We start from the raw sequence: 18,655 nt of genomic DNA, 5'->3' as shown, positions 1-18,655 counted from the left end.
CTCCAAATTTGACCACAGACACGTTAAAATCTAGTTATGATTTCATCACACTAACAAAAGTAAAAATAAATATCAAGATGAACCCTGACTGCTCAACAAACTTACAAAGCCAGGAAAGAAGTTTACAAAAATCATTTAGAACAGTTTAAAACATCAGCTGAATCCATAAATCTGAAAACATGTTTCAAAATGAAAGAGACCAACATGTACGGACTAAACTATCTGTTAGGACACTATTATGCTAAACTACACAGAGTCACTGAGGAACCAGAGGACCAGATTCCAAACCCAGGATAAAGAGGTTCAGTGAATGTGGTGTTGAAGGTGTGGAGGTGGATCAAAGTGTCAGAGGAGACTTTGTAGAAGGACAGAGTGCCAGCAGGACAGTCCACATACACTGCTACTCTGTTAGAGACAGAGGAGGAGGAGGAGGAGATGGATGTTGATTTCTTATTGTGCCAGGCAGAGTAGCGGCCATCATCACAGCAGCTCAGACTCCAGGACTGATCACTCCATCCAAACAAACAGTCATCGTCTCGTCTCCTTGTGATTCCTCTGTAACTCACTGATATCTCAACTTTTCCATTCCACTCGACCTCCCAATAACAACAGCCAGTCAGACCATCTTTACACAGCAGCTGAGGCCGTTCAAATCTGTCTGGATGATCAGGATATGATTGAACTTCCTTTGCTTTTCTCACCTTCATGTTGTCAGAAAGTTTGAGTTTTCTGTGTACTGTGTTTGTGTCGATTGTGAGTTGACAGGAATCTGATGGAGAGAACAAACACAATACAGCTGCAATTATTGATCCATCATCTGTTCATTGATTGACACTTTGATGATGACTCCTGACATCAGAGATGTGAATGAGTGATGTGACAGTTTGAAGATGGTTGAATGTGTGCTGCTTTGTTTTCATGAATCACATTAAAAACACACTTACACTTCCTCAGACTTCCTAGTTTCAGCCATCGGACTCCAGCAGGCTCCACTCTGAAAGGAGGAGGGGGGTCAGACCACCACAGTCTCTTTCAGCATGCACACATGGACATTACATCGCTCTCACACACATGCTGTTAGACAATGATAAAGGAACAGTCAAACATTTTCACAAATACACTTGAAGAAAATGCTTCTGAAGTCTTGTCCAGTGGTTGTCATGATCTAGTTAGTCTGTTTTATTATAGCAGAATTCATAATTTAAATTATGTGGATCACCATTGTAATCTCTATTTGTCAAAATGATCATTCATTAACTTAAACATCACTCAGTTATGTAGTTTAAAAAAAATTCTTTTCACAGGAGACTTCCTAATTAAAAAGACAATGAAGCTAAGGTTAAAAGGGGTTCACCGGTGCACTTGTATGCCTCCACAGGTGCGCAGAGAACCAAACCTTACAGCTACATATAAAAAAAAAACCCCAAAAAAACAGTGTAGTCCAACAAAAAGATTGAAAGCATGCAGACAGGAGCAGCCGGGGATCAAATCACCTACTCTTCTTATCAGTAGTTGGCCTGTGCTACCTCTTGAGCTACAGTCACTTTAAGTCACAGCATACTAAAAGCTATTTCATCAATACTCCCAAATGAGTGAGAATGAAGCATGCATGTTTTTACACAATTTCAATGGAGTTTAATTTTACTAATTACTAAGCAATTAAACTAATTACTTTAGTTATTTTGTTCAGTTTTTTGGTTCTTTTTTCTTTTTCAGTGAGAGAAGTCTAGTTTGTTTGTCCATTAAAGTCAGGTCCAATATCTGAGGTGGAAATGTGAAGGACAGCAGACAGGTGATCATCACTGACAGAGAATCTGTACTTGGATTTGTTAAATATCATTCCTGTGTTTGTTTGTTGACATATAAATGTAGATCCATAGAGAACCAACATCTTCTGAGCAGGTCTACCCAGCAGTGATACTAGTTGAATCAGACTGACAGTATTGAATCAGACTGCATATCAATTAGTTCAATCTGAACATCATTGGAGCCTTTCCCTATAATGCAAGTTAAGGGAAATGAAATCATGTGCATTTCATTCTAAACTGTTTTGGAATTGCTCTCATCATCTCTCTCTGAATGTGGAGAAGACGAAGGAGATTGTTGTGGACTTCAGGAGAATGCACACCCAACATGCTCCTCTGACCATTGACGGAGCGTCTGTGGAGAGAGTGAGCAGCACCAAGTTCTTGGGTGTGCACATCACAGAGGATCTCTCCTGGACGTACAACACCACAGCACTGGCCAAGAAATCACAGCAGCGTCTCTTCTTTCTCCGCAAACTAAGAAGAGCAGGAGCACCAGCCCCCATCATGTACACTTTCTACAGAGGCACCATCGAGAGCATCCTGTCGAGCTGCATCACTGTGTGGTTTGGAGCCTGCAATGCGTCCTGTCATAGAACCCTCCAACGCATAGTGAGAGCTGCAGAGAGGATCATTGGTGTCTCTCTCCCCTCCCTCCAGGACATTTACAGCACCCGTCTCACTAAAAAAGCCCTTTGCATAGCGGCTGATCTTCAAGCTGCTGCCGTCACGGAGGAGACTGCGGAGTCTCCAGGCCAGGACCAGCAGACTGAAGGACAGCTTCATCCATCAGGCTGTCAGGAAGCTTAACTCCCTCCCGATTCTGCCCCCTCTCCCCTCTTCTCCTCCATGGTCTCACTGAACTCTGTCACATACACACACACACACACACACACTCTCTGACTCACTCACTGGCCTGCACCAGTTACCAGTCACTTTGTGGAGCATTGGACTGCCATTACCTCATAAGACTTTGTTGTTATACTATCTCTTACCGTACATTACTAAATCTCCATTTGCACTATTTGCCTATTTGCACTACTCTGCCTGGTTTACACTCAATGTCATTTACCCTTACCTGAATATTGTATATTGTATATTGCGTAGCTTTCTTGTTAATTTGTATTGTATTTATTTATTTAAATTTTTACTTTTTAATTATTTTATTTGCATTTTTTAATCACTCTCTTATATTTAAATGTTCATTTGCTATTTCATCTAGGGTTTGAGAGTAACGAAATTTCTATTCTCTGTATGTCCTGTACATGTGGCAGAATTGACAAATAAAGTTGACTTTGACTTTGATCATGCGGGGCTCAGAACACATACCAGCTCAGGGCATATTATCATGGCAGAACCTACTGAACACTGTGTTAAATTCCCCATCAGAGAATGGCTTACTGTGTTTTTGTGATTATGTTGAAAATCAAAAATCTTGTCTTAACACAGCAATCTGCTCTCCACAAACTAAACACATAACTTTACTTTTTGATTACAATACATAAAAGCTCCTGCATCACATACTCTTTCTTCTGATAAGTCGTCTGTGTTCAAATGTGTGTGATGCTATGAGACGTTCTCTGTACCTGAGATTGTCAAGTCTCAGCTGCTTCAACAGATTCATGCCTGTCTCTCCTGGATGATTGTAGCTCAGGTCCAGCTCTCTGAGACAGGAGGGATTAGACCTCAGATCTGAGGCCAGAAGAGTACAACCTTCTTCTGTTATCAGACAGCCCGACAGCCTGCACATAATAATCATTACAGATACTATTAGAGAACAGCAGATAATTAGCACAAAAAAGTACAGGACAAACTACAATAATAATTCATTCTGGTTATAATACGAACCAATTTAATTTCTAGTCTGTGTTGAAATCCAAGGTTGATTCTGTTCATCGTTACATCCAGATCAACAGAATCAACCTTTTGGGATTTAGTTAGCTTGATGACTGAGCCTGAATCACGATATCTGTGTTGAAATATTTCAGTGGAAAGTGACCATTACATTCCATAAACTGTACGTTTGTATGTTATTCACTTTTTGATCATAAACATTTAGTCCAGATTTAAAACTCAAAGTTCAAAAATCAAACGAAGGAGAAATCTTAATTTTATCAGTGGGCAAGAATTAAAGAAGAAAAAAATGGAAATGTTAAAGAAAACCCCTCAAACTTGCATAAGTAACTAACCCCGGCTTGGGTTACTTATGCAATCCAGATTTCAAAATGTTCATCAACTAAACAATTGATTATTTCTGACCTGAGTGTTTCCAATTTACAGTGTGGACTTCTTAGTCCATCCGACAAAGCTTTTACTCCAGTATCCCTCAGGTTGTTGTTGCTCAGGTCCATCTCTCTCAGACTAGAGAACTGGAGACTGAGAACTGACGACATAGTTCCACAGCTTTTCTCTGAAAGGTTACAAGTGCTCAGTCTGAAGAGACAGTAATTTAGAAGAAAAAAAACATTTTTAAAATGTCTAATTTAAACTTTTAATCACACGTGATATATATAACATATAATCCCTACACCTGCTAAAGCCTAAAAAAGATTCTTGATACTTATTGAAGATAAACAAATTGTTAAATAAAAACAAAAAAAATTGCTAATTTAGACAATTCCAAAGTTTTCCACAAAGTACTAAATAAATGTGTAAATCTCAATATGAAACTGGAAAACTTTAAATGCTTAAGGAAATTCAGGAGTGCATGTTATTGTTTACATTCAATGAAGGTTCGAATTAGCAAACAGCTCTCACATTAAACCACAAACAATGTATCTGACCTGAGTTTCTCTAATTTACAGTGCATACTCTCCATTCCAGCTATCAAGAGATTTACGCCTGAATCCTGCAGATTGTTATTGCTCAGGTCCAGCGTTCTCAGCTCACAGCCTTCTACTTTGAGAGACAGAGAAAGAGCTTCACAGCTTCTCTCTGTCAAGTTACAGTTATTCAGCCTAAGAGAAAATACACAGAAAGCAGCAAATTCAGTCTTTATTTTCCTTGTGAATAGATCTTAAAAACTTTATGGTAACATACAGAGCTTTCTTAGATGCTTTGAGCACAGGCAGCAGCCTCAGAAGAGCATCCTCTGAAGCAGAATATTTCTTCAGATCAAGAACATCCAGATCTTTTTCTGATGTCAATAAGATGAAGACCAGAGCTGACCACTGAGCAGGAGACAGTTTCTCTGTGGAAAGACTTCCCATACTCAGGGACTGTTGGAGCTCCCCAACTAGAGCACGATCATGTAGTTCATTCAGACAGTGGAACAGGTTGATGCTTTGCTCTACAGACAGATTCTCACTGATCTTTTTCTTGATGTACTGGACTGTCTGTTGATTGGTCTCTGAGCTCATTCCTGTCTGTGTCAGTAGACCTCGTAGAAGGGCTTGATTGGACTGCAGTGAAAGACCCAGGAGGAAACGAAGGAACAAATCCAGGTGTCCATTTGGACTCTCTAAGGCCTTGTCCACAGCACTCTTGTGAAGAAATTGTCCACCACAGTTTTGGAGTTTGAGTTTATTAAATGCTTTAGACCATGCAGAGGTTTCTCCTTCTAGCAGATTGACACAGAAGTTGAAGAACGTCAGATGGACATGAAGAGCAGCCAGAAACTCCTGAATGCTCAGATGGACAAAGCAGAACACCTTGTCCTGGTACAGTCCTCTCTCCTCTTTAAAGATCTGTGTGAACACTCCTGAGTACACTGATGCTGCTCTGACATCGATGCCACACTCTGTCAGGTCTGTTTCATAGAAGATCAGGTTTCCTTTCTGCAGCTGTTCAAAAGCTAGTTTTCCTAGACACTCAACCATCTTCCTGCTCTCTGGACTCCAGTGTGGATCTGTCTCAGATCCTCCATCATACTTGACCTTCTTCACTTTGGCCTGAACCACCAGGAAGTGGATGTACAACTCAGTCAAGGTTTTGGGCATGTCTCTCTGTTCTTTTGTTTTCAGCACATCCTCCAGAACCGTAGCATTGATCCAGCAGAAGACTGGGATGTGGCACATGATGTGGAGGCTTTGTGATGTTTTGATGTGAGAGATGATCCTAGAAGCCTGCTTCTTGTCTCTGAATCTCTTCCTGAAGTACTCCTCCTTCTGTGGGTCAGTGAACCCTCTGACCTCTGTCACCATGTCAACACACTCAGGAGGGATCTGATTGGCAGCTGCAGGTCGCGTGGTTATCCAGATGTGAGCAGAGGAAAGCAGGTTCCCCCTGATGAGGTTTGTCAGCAGCACATCCACTGAGGTGGATTTTCTGGAGTCAGTTAGTATTTTAGTTTTGTGGAAGTCCAGAGGAAGTCGACATTCATCCAGACCATCAAAGATGAACAAAACCTGGAAGTCTTCAAAGCTGCAGATTCCTGCTTCTTTGGTTTCAGTAAAGAAGTGATGAACAAGTTCCACCAAGCTGAACTTTTCCTCTTTCAGCACATTCAACTCCTTGAAAGTAAATGGAAATATGAACTGGATGTCCTGGTTGGATTTTTCTTCAGCCCAGTCAAGAGTGAACTTCTGTGTTAAGACTGTTTTCCCAATGCCAGCCACTCCCTTTGTCAGCACTGTTCTGATTGGTTCATGTATTCCAGGTAAAGTTTTAAAGATGTCTTCTAGTCTGATTGTTGTGTTTGGTTTGTCTGCTTTCCTGGATGTTGTTTCAATCTGTCTGACCTCATGTTCATCATTGACCTCTGCAGTCCCTCCCTCTGTCATGTAGAGCTCTGTGTAGATCTGATTCAGAAGTGTTGAGTTTCCTGCTTTAGTGATCCCCTCAAACACACACTGGAACTTTTTGTTCAAAGTAGATTTAAGTTTACATTGACAAAGTGGAGCAAACATTTCTGAAAACACAAAAATAAATACATTACATTAATTTGGTTTTCAGAAAATATCCCAAAATTTCAATTCAGTAAGTATTGAGACATTTTTCAATTTTAAATTCATGCTGCAGCTTAAATGTTTTGAGAAATCCCCTTACTGCTCTGCAGACGGTCAGCCAGCTCTTCCTGCTTTATTCTCTTCAAAAAGTGTAACACAATTGTCACAAATGCCTCTCTGCTTTTACTCCTCTGCTTTTTATTGTCATCCTTCGACATATTATCTTCTTCCATCTCTAAATAATCTGGACTCAAAATCTCGTGCATCTTCTTCAGTTCATTCTTTACAAACGTGATGATGTTGTCCTCTAACAGCTGGAACAAAATATTATAAGAACATTATGTCAATGACAAAATAGTGCTGACATCATGTCCTTCCACTGGTCTACAAAGAGCAACATGAAGATGAATGAACATAATAGATGTAAGAGTGGTTGTTATATACTGTATGTACGCACCATGAATATGGAGTCCAGCTGTTTTTGATCCTGCTGGACAAAATGACCACTAGAAACCTCTGAATTTTCCTGGTCCAGTCTGTGGAGGACTCATGAATATTAGTTCATGCACAGGGGAAAGACAATGTAAGTGACATCTGAAGAAAAAAAAACTAAGGTGTTTAGATTATATATGACTCCATGTAGTTGTAAAAGTTTGCCACTCTTGACGATCTCATTGATACTCAGCTACTCAGCTTAGCATTTTTTCAACATTGTACATCTGATAAACAGTTATGTGTTAATTCCATGAAAGATCATTGTGTAAATTCAACCTGACACTTTCTATTATGTTTGTCAAATAACTTTAGCATATGTGTGCAAATTTAATGCAGGCACTTTTTTGTTGTGAGGTTTTTTTTTATTCAGAATGTTTTCTTTCTAAACCCAACCAGCATCTGTATCAATGGATTTTCCATACACTTAATAGACTGCATCGATTTATTGTCTATCAGGGACAATAAGTAAAGTAAAGTAAAAGTAAAGTGTGCAAGTTAGTCCGCATAGGGAAATAGTTCCTCTGCATTTAACCCATTCACCCAGTGAAGCAGTGGGCAGCCCGGGGAGCAGTGTGTAGGGACGGTACCTTGCTCAGGGGTACCTCAGGGTAGCCGTTCAGTGGAGTCGAACCCCCGACCTTCCGATCATGGGGCCACCACTCTACCTGCTGAGCTATCCCTGCTATCCATGCCAACAGTATTATATTTTCACAGCAGATCCTCCTTTCATTTGATATTTCTTATTTCTTATATTCTAATAATTTCAAAAATATTCACACATTCAGAGGATTCAGTAACTGTTTGAGATTCTTTCAAAATCTCCTTTGATAGTGTTAAGATCCTTCTCTTCTACTATTGTCCTGTTTTCACTGTCAGATTGTGAACACTGGTGATGATGTAATCTTGGTATTTCCAGGTAAAATGAGTGCTTGAGTTCATTGTGTCTGAATGGATACGTACATTCTTCAACATAAAGAGCTGTTGCACAATTATCTGCCATTGTTTTCTGTAAATCTAGATTTGAAAGAATGTGAATCAACTTTAGTTTAAGGTGCAATCAGTGAGGTAAATATGATTTGGATTTAAATGGTAATTAGGTATTTCGTGGTCCTCATGATGTGACCCTCAGCCATTTACACTATGCAGGACTATGGATGGTCCTACAATAAGCTGCAGACGTTTAAATATACATCTGTGTATATATTATATAATAAAGGAATTCCTTAATACCTTAGTATTTCAGTTAATTTAAGTCAAACACCAAACTGATGGCTAAAATAGCGTCAGTGTTAGTAACAGCTCACCTTTCTGTAGGAGATAATTTTTGTCCTTTAAAATACAGGGAGTGCAGAATTATTAGGCAAGTTGTATTTTTGAGGAATAATTTTATTATTGAACAACAACCATGTTCTCAATGAACCCAAAAAACTCATTAATATCAAAGCTGAATGTTTTTGGAAGTAGTTTTTAGTTTTAGCTATTTTAGGGGGGTATCTGTGTGTGCAGGTCACTATTACTGTGCATAATTATTAGGCAACTTAACAAAAAACAAATATATACCCATTTCAATTATTTATTTTTACCAGTGAAACCAATATAATATCTCCACATTCACAAATATACATTTCTGACATTCAAAAACAATACAAAAACAAATCAGCGACCAATATAGCCACCTTTCTTTGCAAGGACACTCAAAAGCCTGCCATCCATGGATTCTGTCAGTGTTTTGATCTGTTCACCATCAACATTGCGTGCAGCAGCAACCACAGCCTCCCAGACACTGTTCAGAGAGGTGTACTGTTTTCCCTCCTTGTAAATCTCACATTTGATGATGGACCACAGGTTCTCAATGGGGTTCAGATCAGGTGAACAAGGTGGCCATGTCATTAGTTTTTCTTCTTTTATACCCTTTCTTGCCAGCCACGCTGTGGAGTACTTGGACGCGTGTGATGGAGCATTGTCCTGCATGAAAATCATGTTTTTCTTGAAGGATGCAGACTTCTTCCTGTACCACTGCTTGAAGAAGGTGTCTTCCAGAAACTGGCAGTAGGACTGGGAGTTGAGCTTGACTCCATCCTCAACCCGAAAAGGCCCCACAAGCTCATCTTTGATGATACCAGCCCAAACCAGTACTCCACCTCCACCTTGCTGGCATCTGATTCGGACTGGAGCTCTCTGCCCTTTACCAATCCAGCCACGGGCCCATCCATCTGGCCCATCAAGACTTACTCTCATTTCATCAGTCCATAAAACCTTAGAGAAATCAGTCTTGAGATATTTCTTGGCCCAGTCTTGACGTTTCAGCTTGTGTGTCTTGTTCAGTGGTGGTCGTCTTTCAGCCTTTCTTACCTTGGCCATGTCTCTGAGTATTGCACACCTTGTGCTTTTGGGCACCCCAGTGATGTTGCAGCTCTGAAATATGGCCAAACTGGTGGCAAGTGGCATCTTGGCAGCTGCACCCTTCTAAATTTTCACATATAACACCGTTGCTTATGCAGTTACATTGGCTTCCTGTCGAATTTAGAGTCCATTTTAAGATTTTGGTTTTAACTTTTAAGGCTCTTCAACAACAAGCACCACCATATATTATTGAACTTTTACAGCCCTATGCCCCTAGTAGGTCTCTGAGGTCGAGTAGTCAGGGCCTACTTGTCACTCAGTATACGAGACTGAAAACTAGGGGTGATAGAGCTTTTGATATTGTGGCCACCAGACTGTGGAGTTCCCTTCCTCAGGACTTACGATCCGCTGTTTCATTGATTACTTTTAAAAAACAGCTAAAAACACATCTTTTTAAAATTGCTTTTTGCTAACTTTGTTTGTATCTTGTTTTTTTTTTATATAATCTGTTATATCTTGTAAAGCACTTTGTGATTTCTATCTAGAAATGTGCTATATAAATAAAATTTTACTTACTTACTTACTTACTTACACGCTTGACTTTTCTCAGTTCATGGGCAGTTATTTTGCGCCTTGGTTTTTCCACACGCTTCTTGCGACCCTGTTGACTATTTTGAATGAAACGCTTGATTGTTCGATGATCACGCTTCAGAAGCTTTGCAATTTTGAGACTGCTGCATCCCTCTGCAAGATATCTCACTATTTTTGACTTTTCTGAGCCTGTCAAGTCCTTCTTTTGACCCATTTTGCCAAAGGGAAGGACGTTGCCTAATAATTATGCACACCTGATATAGGGTGTTGATGTCATTAGACCACACCCCTTCTCATTACAGAGATGCACATCACCTCATATGCTTAATTGGTAGTAGGCTTTCGAGCCTATACAGCTTGGAGTAAGACAACATGCATGAAGAGGATGATGTGGACAAAATACTCATTTGCCTAATAATTCTGCACTCCCTGTAAATAAAGCAATCTTTAGACTCATCACTTTTTAAAGATACCCTGCTTGTGTCAGATCTAAGTTCTCCAGGTTTCCCATAGATCCTGTTAGACAGAAGAAAATTGTTTTTTCATTTCCAGCAAAAGAATTTGATGAAGACTTAGAATACTTTTGTCATCCATAAGAGAACCTGGTTTGCAGGCCATGCCTGAGCAGAAGGAAACTAGTGTTTGTGATTTACCACCCAAAGTAAAACAGTCATTTACACTATGCAGGACTATTGATGGTCCCACAATAAGCTGAAGAAGGTTAAATGTACAGGGTGGGCCATTTATATGGATACACCATAATAAAATGGTAATGTCACAAGAAAAACAATGGTGTGCTTGGTTTCAACGTAACTTTATTCTTTCATGAGTTATTTACAAGTTTCTCTCTGTTCACAGCCATTGACATGTCGAAGAGGTTAACACGTGAGGAGCGGATCGAAATTGTGTTGATAACTGGTGAACGCAGTAACCGAGTCATTGCAGCAGATTTCAATGCAAGACACCCTACGAGACCACCCATCTCCCATGCTACAGTTAGCAAACTGCTTGCTAAGTTTCGTGAAACTGGTTCAGTGTTGGATTTGCCAAAATGTGGACGTAACAAAACTGTCACTAATGAAGAAACATCAGTGGCTGTCCTAGCTTCATTCAGCAAGAGCCCACAGCGTAGCACTCGCCGCATGTCACTGGAGAGTGGCATTAGTCGAACATGCCTTCGGCGGATATTAGCTACTCACAAATGGCACCCTTACAAACTCCAGCTACTGCAGCATCTCAATGAGGATGACCCAGATCGCCGCACAGAATTTGCAGAATGGGCAAAACAAAAATTGGAACAGGACCCTCAGTTCACGCAGAAGATTTTGTTCAGTGATGAGGCAAACTTTTATGTGAATGGTGAAGTTAACAAACAAAACCACCGCTATTGGTCTGACACTAACCCACATTGGATGGATCCCTCCAAGACTGTTGGAACAACAAAAGTGATGGTTTGGTGTGGTATATGGGCTACAACGGTAGTGGGTCCATTCTTCATCAATGGAAACCTCAAGGCCACTGGATATTTGAAATTGCTACATAATGATGTGTTTCCCTCTTTATGCACTGAAGCTGGCAAGTTCCCTGAGTTTTTCCAGCAAGATGGTGCACCACCACATTATGGGTGCCAGGTCCGAGCATTCCTAGATGAACAGTTTCCTGGAAAATGGATTCGTCGTCGTGGGCCACTTGAATGGCCCCCAAGGTCTCCCAATCTGACCCCCTTAGACTTTTATCTTTGGGGTCATCTGAAGGCAATTGTCTATGGTGTGAAGATACGAGATGTGCAGCACCTGAAACTACGGATACTGGATGCCTGTGCTGGCATTTCTCCTGCGGTGTTGCTATCAGTGTGTGAAGAGTGGGAGAAGAGGGTTGCATTGACAATCCAACACAATGGGCAGCACATTGAACATATTTTATAAGTGGTCAGAAACTTGTAAATAACTCATGAAAGAATAAATTTATGTTGAAACCAAGCACACCATTGTTTTTCTTGTGACATTACCAATAAGTTTGATGTGTCACATGGCCCTCTTCCTATTGAAAAAACAAAAGTTGTATCCAAGATGGCCGACTTCTAAATGGCCACCATGGTCACCACCCATCTTGAGGAGTTTGCCCCCTCACATATACTAATGTGCCACAAACAGGACTTTAATATCACCAACCATTCCCATGTTATTACGGTGTATCCATATAAATGGCCCACCCTGTGGAATAAAGGTATTCCTTGCTCAGTTCCTTATTTTTTTTAAATGCTGTTTAGGGCCATGAAACAACAAAAAGCAGTTCATTTAAAACACATCATTGTTACTAACAGCTCACCTCTCTGCAGGAGATGATTTTTGTCCTTTGAAATAAATGAGGCGATTTTTTGACCCGTCACTCTTTAAAGATACACTGCTTGGTTCAGGTCTCCCATAGGTCCTGTTAGACAGAGAAGAATTTTTTTTCATTTCCAGCAACAAAAACAGATGAAGACCTCACCATCATCCCAAATACAACCCTACAAACTCCAAACAGTCACTGTAAGAACAGAGCACCACCCAGACAAACGTTCTCATCCCAAAGCATAATATGTTTAATGTGACAAATCATCGGTATGTTATGCTTTTGGCCACCCAACACATCTCTATGTTACCTGTTCAGAAAGGGATGAAGCACGAGAACTGTTTGGACTGAATCTACACATGTACATTTATTTTACTTTCTCATTATGAATCGCTTTGGAAAACACTATCTAATATGATTAAGGTTGTGGTTAATAGTAGGGATAAGGTTATGGTTAGGATTAGGATTAAGTTTAGGGTTAGGGCTGGAATACACGTCTGGAACGTGTGTTACCACCGGGAGAGTCATTCTATTGGATCCTATCCACAACCCGGCACACATCATAGGGGCGCGGAAGGTTACATTTCTGGTTCCTATGTGACACCTCAGAACATGACAAATCATCGGTATGTTACGTATCGGGAAGGGGAACGGTCTCACCCCGACGTAAACACTTTAATTTGGCCTTTACAGGACTAGCCATGTTCCTACTTTCAACAGGCACCAAAATGATAACTATCAAAAAGTTCATATTACTAACACCGCTCACCTCTCTGCAGATGATTTTTGTCCTTTAAAATAAATGAGGCGATTTTTTGACCCATCACTCTTTAAGGACAAACAGCTGGGTTCAGGTCCAGGTTGGTTCCTGTGAATAATGATGGAGCAGTGATGTGAGAGCTGAGCTGTGACATGGAGAAGAGTCGTGGACAGTTAGAGATGGTCATCTCACCTCTGAGCTTTGGTCTGGCTCTCATGTTCCCCACACAGAGTGGTTTTAGAGGGAGGGACTCCCTCCTGTCTGTCCTCACACTGATCCATGCTGCTGAATTCACATCCACATCAGCTCACACACACTTTCTACCTTCACCTGCAGAGGAAACACAAAACATTCATGTGGCAGTCAGACGGCAGTGTGACGCAGAAGAAGCTGCCATCAGCTGATGTATTTCAGGATGGCTGCCAAACTGCTAGACTTACTTTTAGAAGAACTAATAAGCTTACACCTGCCACTGGCTTATTGCTGAACAGAACACATCAGTGACAAGTTTGTGTTGGCATCCTTACTACTATTAAAACACACTGATGGTGGTTAGTTAGAGGATAAGTGCTTAACTCTATTTTAGGTTATTTTGGTACTCACAATCTCTCTGTGCTTCTCCACTTGTCACACATGACATTTGAAATATTATTAGCATTAACTGAAAAAATCTATTGTGTCGACTCTGTCTTGGTGCAGATTTAGATACAAATATTGAACTTAAGCAGTGTGACTCTGTGTTTTGAAGGAAAAGTCATGCTGCGATTTCAGTGTTTACTGCTTCTATTTTATTACATCTGGAAATAGAAGGTTAAATATAATTGATAAAGGAAGAAATGTATTTGAATTTCTGAAGCGATAACACTGAACTCAAAATTTAAACATTAACTGTGGTTACACAGGTGTGAGGGATTAACTACAATTGAATTGCTGTGAATTCCACAGATCCTCCATAAATCCATCCCAACAATTGCACTTACAGGAACCCAGCAGGAAGAACTCACCCATTCCAGTAATGCACTTTGTTCCTTCATAAAACAACAATAAAACAGCCTCAGAGTCAAACTAGAGCTTAGCAACAGCACTTCAGTTTTATAGTTTGATTATGAAACCGTTCAGGGTGCACTTCAAGAACACCTGAGTCTTAGTAAATATAACACAGTCAGGCTTTCTGTGTTTAAAATGATCTGATGAACAAATCTCTACCTGCTCATTCTGTTTGAAAGGCTCTGAGCCGAATGTTGGAGACTTCGTTGTTGGGGGTTTGGAGTCTTTAGCCAATTCAAGACCTCAGAGATTAGAGTCTTCAAATGTTCACCACATAAGCTAACAAACAAAGATAAAAGCAGCTGCTTTGTGATGGAGAGAAAAACCTGGGAGGCTCAAATAAATCAAAGTTCTACTCACTCTGCGTTTCTCCCACTAGCTTCTTCGCTATTCAGCTCTCTGGTGTCTTCACGACGTCTGTGTCAAGAAAAAAAGAAAATCCCCCAAATCATCTCTGTTATCACTCAGGCTCATTAAACTCTTCAAACAAGTCTTAAGCTGTAGCTCATAGGTTGAAAATCAGCTGATACATTGTAATATGGCTTCAATAATTAACTTGCAACAACGCTCTGACTGGAACACCCTAAACAAAGCTGAGAACAAATAAACCTCCGCTTTCCTGACAACTATTAACATTTACACATCAAATGTTGAGCAATCTGTACCTCAGTCTACTGCAAACAAAGAACGGTACAGCAGCTGGAAACGTTCCTCCTTCACCTCTACAGGAAACATTGAGGGCAAAGTTGAAACCCTCAGGCCAATCACTGATCTCGATATTGTTGTTTCTAGTATTTTGAATTCAACGTTAAATGAAAGTTTGTTTATATCTACAATTTACAAAGCATCACAGGAAGTTACGAAAGTTCAGGGAAATGTTGCTCCGGCGGACGAGGAAATGAGCTGACTGGGAGTAATGGGAAAAAAAACTGAACAAACTGGATTTTAGTGACCGAGGAGTTTTTGAAAAGATGGCTTCAAATGATAAACAGATGAAAGGCACTTATGTGTTCGTGTTCACTCTCATGATTTTTCACAGTATTTTATTCTTAAGTTTCCGTCCACGTTATTTCAGGTCACTTTGGGCTTTTTAGGTTTAATGTATTTTCAGATTTCTATTTTCTTCTCCTGTTTCCAATTCCCAGTCAGCCCTCAGTCTGTGCATATACTGCTCCTTCTTTGTCTTAGCATTTGCTTTGCTGACATAGTGTCCTCTGGGTTTTCTAAATTACCTCTAAGATGTAGTTTTCACCCACTGACTTGGATTTGGCCTTTTACCACTTGACCTGAATAAAGATTTTATTTTTTGCTTTGAGTCCTGACCTGATATGATGAGTGCTTTGTTAATATATATATTTTCTGTATTATTACTGGATGTTTAATCAAACAATAGTTTAACATTTAAAATTACAAATTAGTTCGAAGAATGAGAGTTTGTTTCAAACACAATTTAATACAGTAGATAGTGAAAAAACAGGAAATGTCTGTCATTTAAACTTTTTATCTGTTACTTAATTTTTACTTAATTTCTGTTGTAAAATGAATAATGGGGGTTCTTTATTAATAGGAAAGGCTTAAAATATGTGAAAATACAGTGAAAAATTCAAAATCTATGCATTTTCAGGGCGTTCTAGTGGGCCTGACTGGAGTCTTTGTCGCGGGGACGCGGGGTACTCCTTGGACAGGTCTCCAGTCTGTTGCATGGCTAACACAGGGAGATAGACAACCATTCACATTTACATTCACACCCATAGGCAATTTAGAATCCCCAATTAACCTACACCCACTAACTGCGAGTCTTTGGGCTGTGGGAAGATAAAATACAAATTAAGTATTAAAATAAAAGCCTCTAGACTGGCAACAGCAAAATGTGCTGTAAAAACTAAAAGAAAAACTGTGAAGTTGTGATAGTCATGAATGCATTTCTTTTTAAAGTAACTGAATACCAAGGGGCATAGATTTAAAAAAATGAAGACTGAAAGACACTATATAAAAAAATAAAACAAAGTAATAACAAAATCTTACCTTCCAAATATAACTCTGTATTTGCACGTGGGGATGAAAGGGAATCATAATTTAATTTCAGGAACTGTTTTTGAATTCCATGTGCTGACTTTGAAACTGTCCCATTAATATGATTTAATTAATATTTCTTTTTTTCCTGCCTTGCAGTTTGACAGTTTTTGTCAAAGATCACTGAGCTACATTCTCACATCTACCTGCTGAACAGGAGAATGGCTGCAGTTTGCGTCTCGATGCCTGAGATTGTCCAGTTGGCAATGTGCATCTACCAGTTTTGCAGACAGGTGCTTCACTTGTGCCTCTCCAAAATGATTGTAGGTTAAGTGTAGCTTTCTCAGATGGTAGGAGTTGGAGCTTAGAGCTGAGAACAAACAGCTATTAGAGAACAGTGCTACTATAGTAAGTTTAAGTGTTAAATTCAAACCTTTATTCATTATTGTCTTTATATTTCATATTGAAATAAAATATAGTCATTTGACTGTAAGGTTGACTCTGGGGAATTGTCTCCCCCTGGTGGCCAAAAGAAGAAGCGTTTGGCATCAGTTTGCTGACCACAGTGTTTGTTTTAATTCTCTTAGTCCCAAAAATATGATGCTTGGGTTCAACGTGCAGGTTATATTAAAAGGGAAATTGCACAGATTTTATTCAGTAAAGGTCAGTTTATTATTAGTGGTAGTATAAGTAGTGTAATGTTGTGTAATGTTTGGGTACAACCACAGAGTCTAAATAGTCTTCAGATGTACACTCAGTTGTATCACTGTAGCTTTTCTACCTGCCGCTGACATTATTTTCCTTTACTCTCCCAAAGGTTTTATTTTGAAATGATTTCCATACTTATTAATATAATTCATTGGACTGTGGCTAATTCACATGCCAATCCTCACTGGGGTACTATAAACATTTGCTCTTTTTGTGAACTCTGCTTCCAATTTTCTTAATTTCTTTTTATTTATAGCTCTTTACCTTTCACATTTTAAATAAAGGCTTTGATATTATTATTATTATATTAATGAAAAGTCAGGACATAGAAAATGATAAATGCTTTGAGAAAATATTTATTAGACGCATGGACAGAAATGTCATGACTGTAGCAGGTGAGCAGAGAGCTTCCTCTTCCAATGATGTGTCATTAAAAGGGTATTTTCTTTCAGTTCAGCTCATCTGACTTTTGCCATTACCTCTTTCTTCCTGAATATACCTGTGTGTTTGTGTTTGTGTGTAATGGCTTGAATGGATGTTCAAGGCTGTGGCAGCCGTCTAATGGGTTTATATTTACCTGCCTGCCTCCAAACGTAGCTCAATCAGTCCATTAGAAAAACAAAATGAATAGCTCCTTGCACAAGTGACCATCTGAATCACCTGAAGTAGAATTCCCTATAGCTCCGGAAGAAGTTCTAACAAAAAATAGGATAAAATAAAATATATGAGCTACAAATGTAAAGTCCTCATTTTCACATGTGAAATTTACAAAAAAATATCAGAAATACAAAATTATCACCAGCAGAATTTGGCCTATTTTCTATTTTCTATGCTTTATAAATGTGAAAGAAGTAAAAAGTAAAAATTGTACCAAAACTATTTTAATAATAAATATAAGCATTGCAATGATGTGTGAGTTTCCAAATGACTGACAAAATATGACTATGTAGCTCTAAAGTGAGGCTCACTGGACTGGGCTAAAAACACCACAGCACTTTACAGGAAGGGCCAGAGTCGTCTCTATTTTTTGAGGCGACTGAGGTCCTTCAACATCTGCCAGAAAATGCTGAGGATTTTCTATGAGTCTGTGGTGGCCAGTGCGATCCTCTATGCTGTTGCATGCTGGGGGAGCAGGCTGAGGGTCGCAGATGCCAACAGACTTAATAAACTGATCCGTAAGGCCAGCAATGTTGTGGGGATGGAGCTGGACTCCCTCAAGGTGGTGTCGGAGAGGCGGATGCTGTCCAAGATAAAGACAATGTTGGATAACACCTCCCACCCACTCCATGACATGTTGGTCAGTCACAGGAGCTCGTTCAGTGAGAGACTGAGATTACCGAAAAGCACCACTGAACGACACAGGAAATCATTCCTGCCTGTGGCCATCTCCCTGTACAACGCATCCACTTAACACACTGTTTGCTGCTACAACTACACATGTTTCTTTTCCAAATATTTATTTATAAGTGACTTATGTATGTATGTATGTATATATATGTATATATTGTACTATTCTTAGTTAGTGTATTGTCTGTCTTGTCTTAATGTTGGTTTAAAATGGAGCACTGTAACAAAAAATAATTTCCCCCAGGGATCAATAAAGTATTCTGATTCTGATTCTGACTTAATTAGGTGTATCTGTTCAACTTCTCATTAATGCAAATATCTAATCA

At 39.6% G+C, this 18,655-nt stretch overlaps 1 protein-coding gene across 1 annotated transcript; it reads right to left on the bottom strand.

Moving 5' to 3' along the window:
* Window positions 1–236: 236 nt before the first annotated feature.
* Window positions 237–13,495, bottom strand: LOC146607978 (NLR family CARD domain-containing protein 3-like). Its single transcript, XM_085348477.1, has 11 exons — window positions 13,407–13,495; window positions 13,224–13,322; window positions 12,449–12,550; window positions 7,149–7,227; window positions 6,792–7,005; window positions 4,845–6,654; window positions 4,589–4,762; window positions 4,065–4,238; window positions 3,392–3,547; window positions 945–994; window positions 237–769 (listed from the first exon to the last, which is right to left on the bottom strand). The coding sequence occupies exons 1-11, from the start codon at window positions 13,493–13,495 to the stop codon at window positions 237–239; spliced, it is 3,480 nt and encodes a 1,159-aa protein (XP_085204603.1).
* Window positions 13,496–18,655: the final 5,160 nt, after the last annotated feature.

Source organism: Diplotaxodon limnothrissa, linkage group LG23 (genome assembly GCF_057381915.1).
Source record: "Diplotaxodon limnothrissa isolate DT_005_m linkage group LG23, D_limnothrissa_male_GT1.1, whole genome shotgun sequence".
Classification (NCBI taxonomy): domain Eukaryota; kingdom Metazoa; phylum Chordata; class Actinopteri; order Cichliformes; family Cichlidae; genus Diplotaxodon; species Diplotaxodon limnothrissa.
This window is presented reverse-complemented; position numbering and strand designations above follow the sequence as displayed.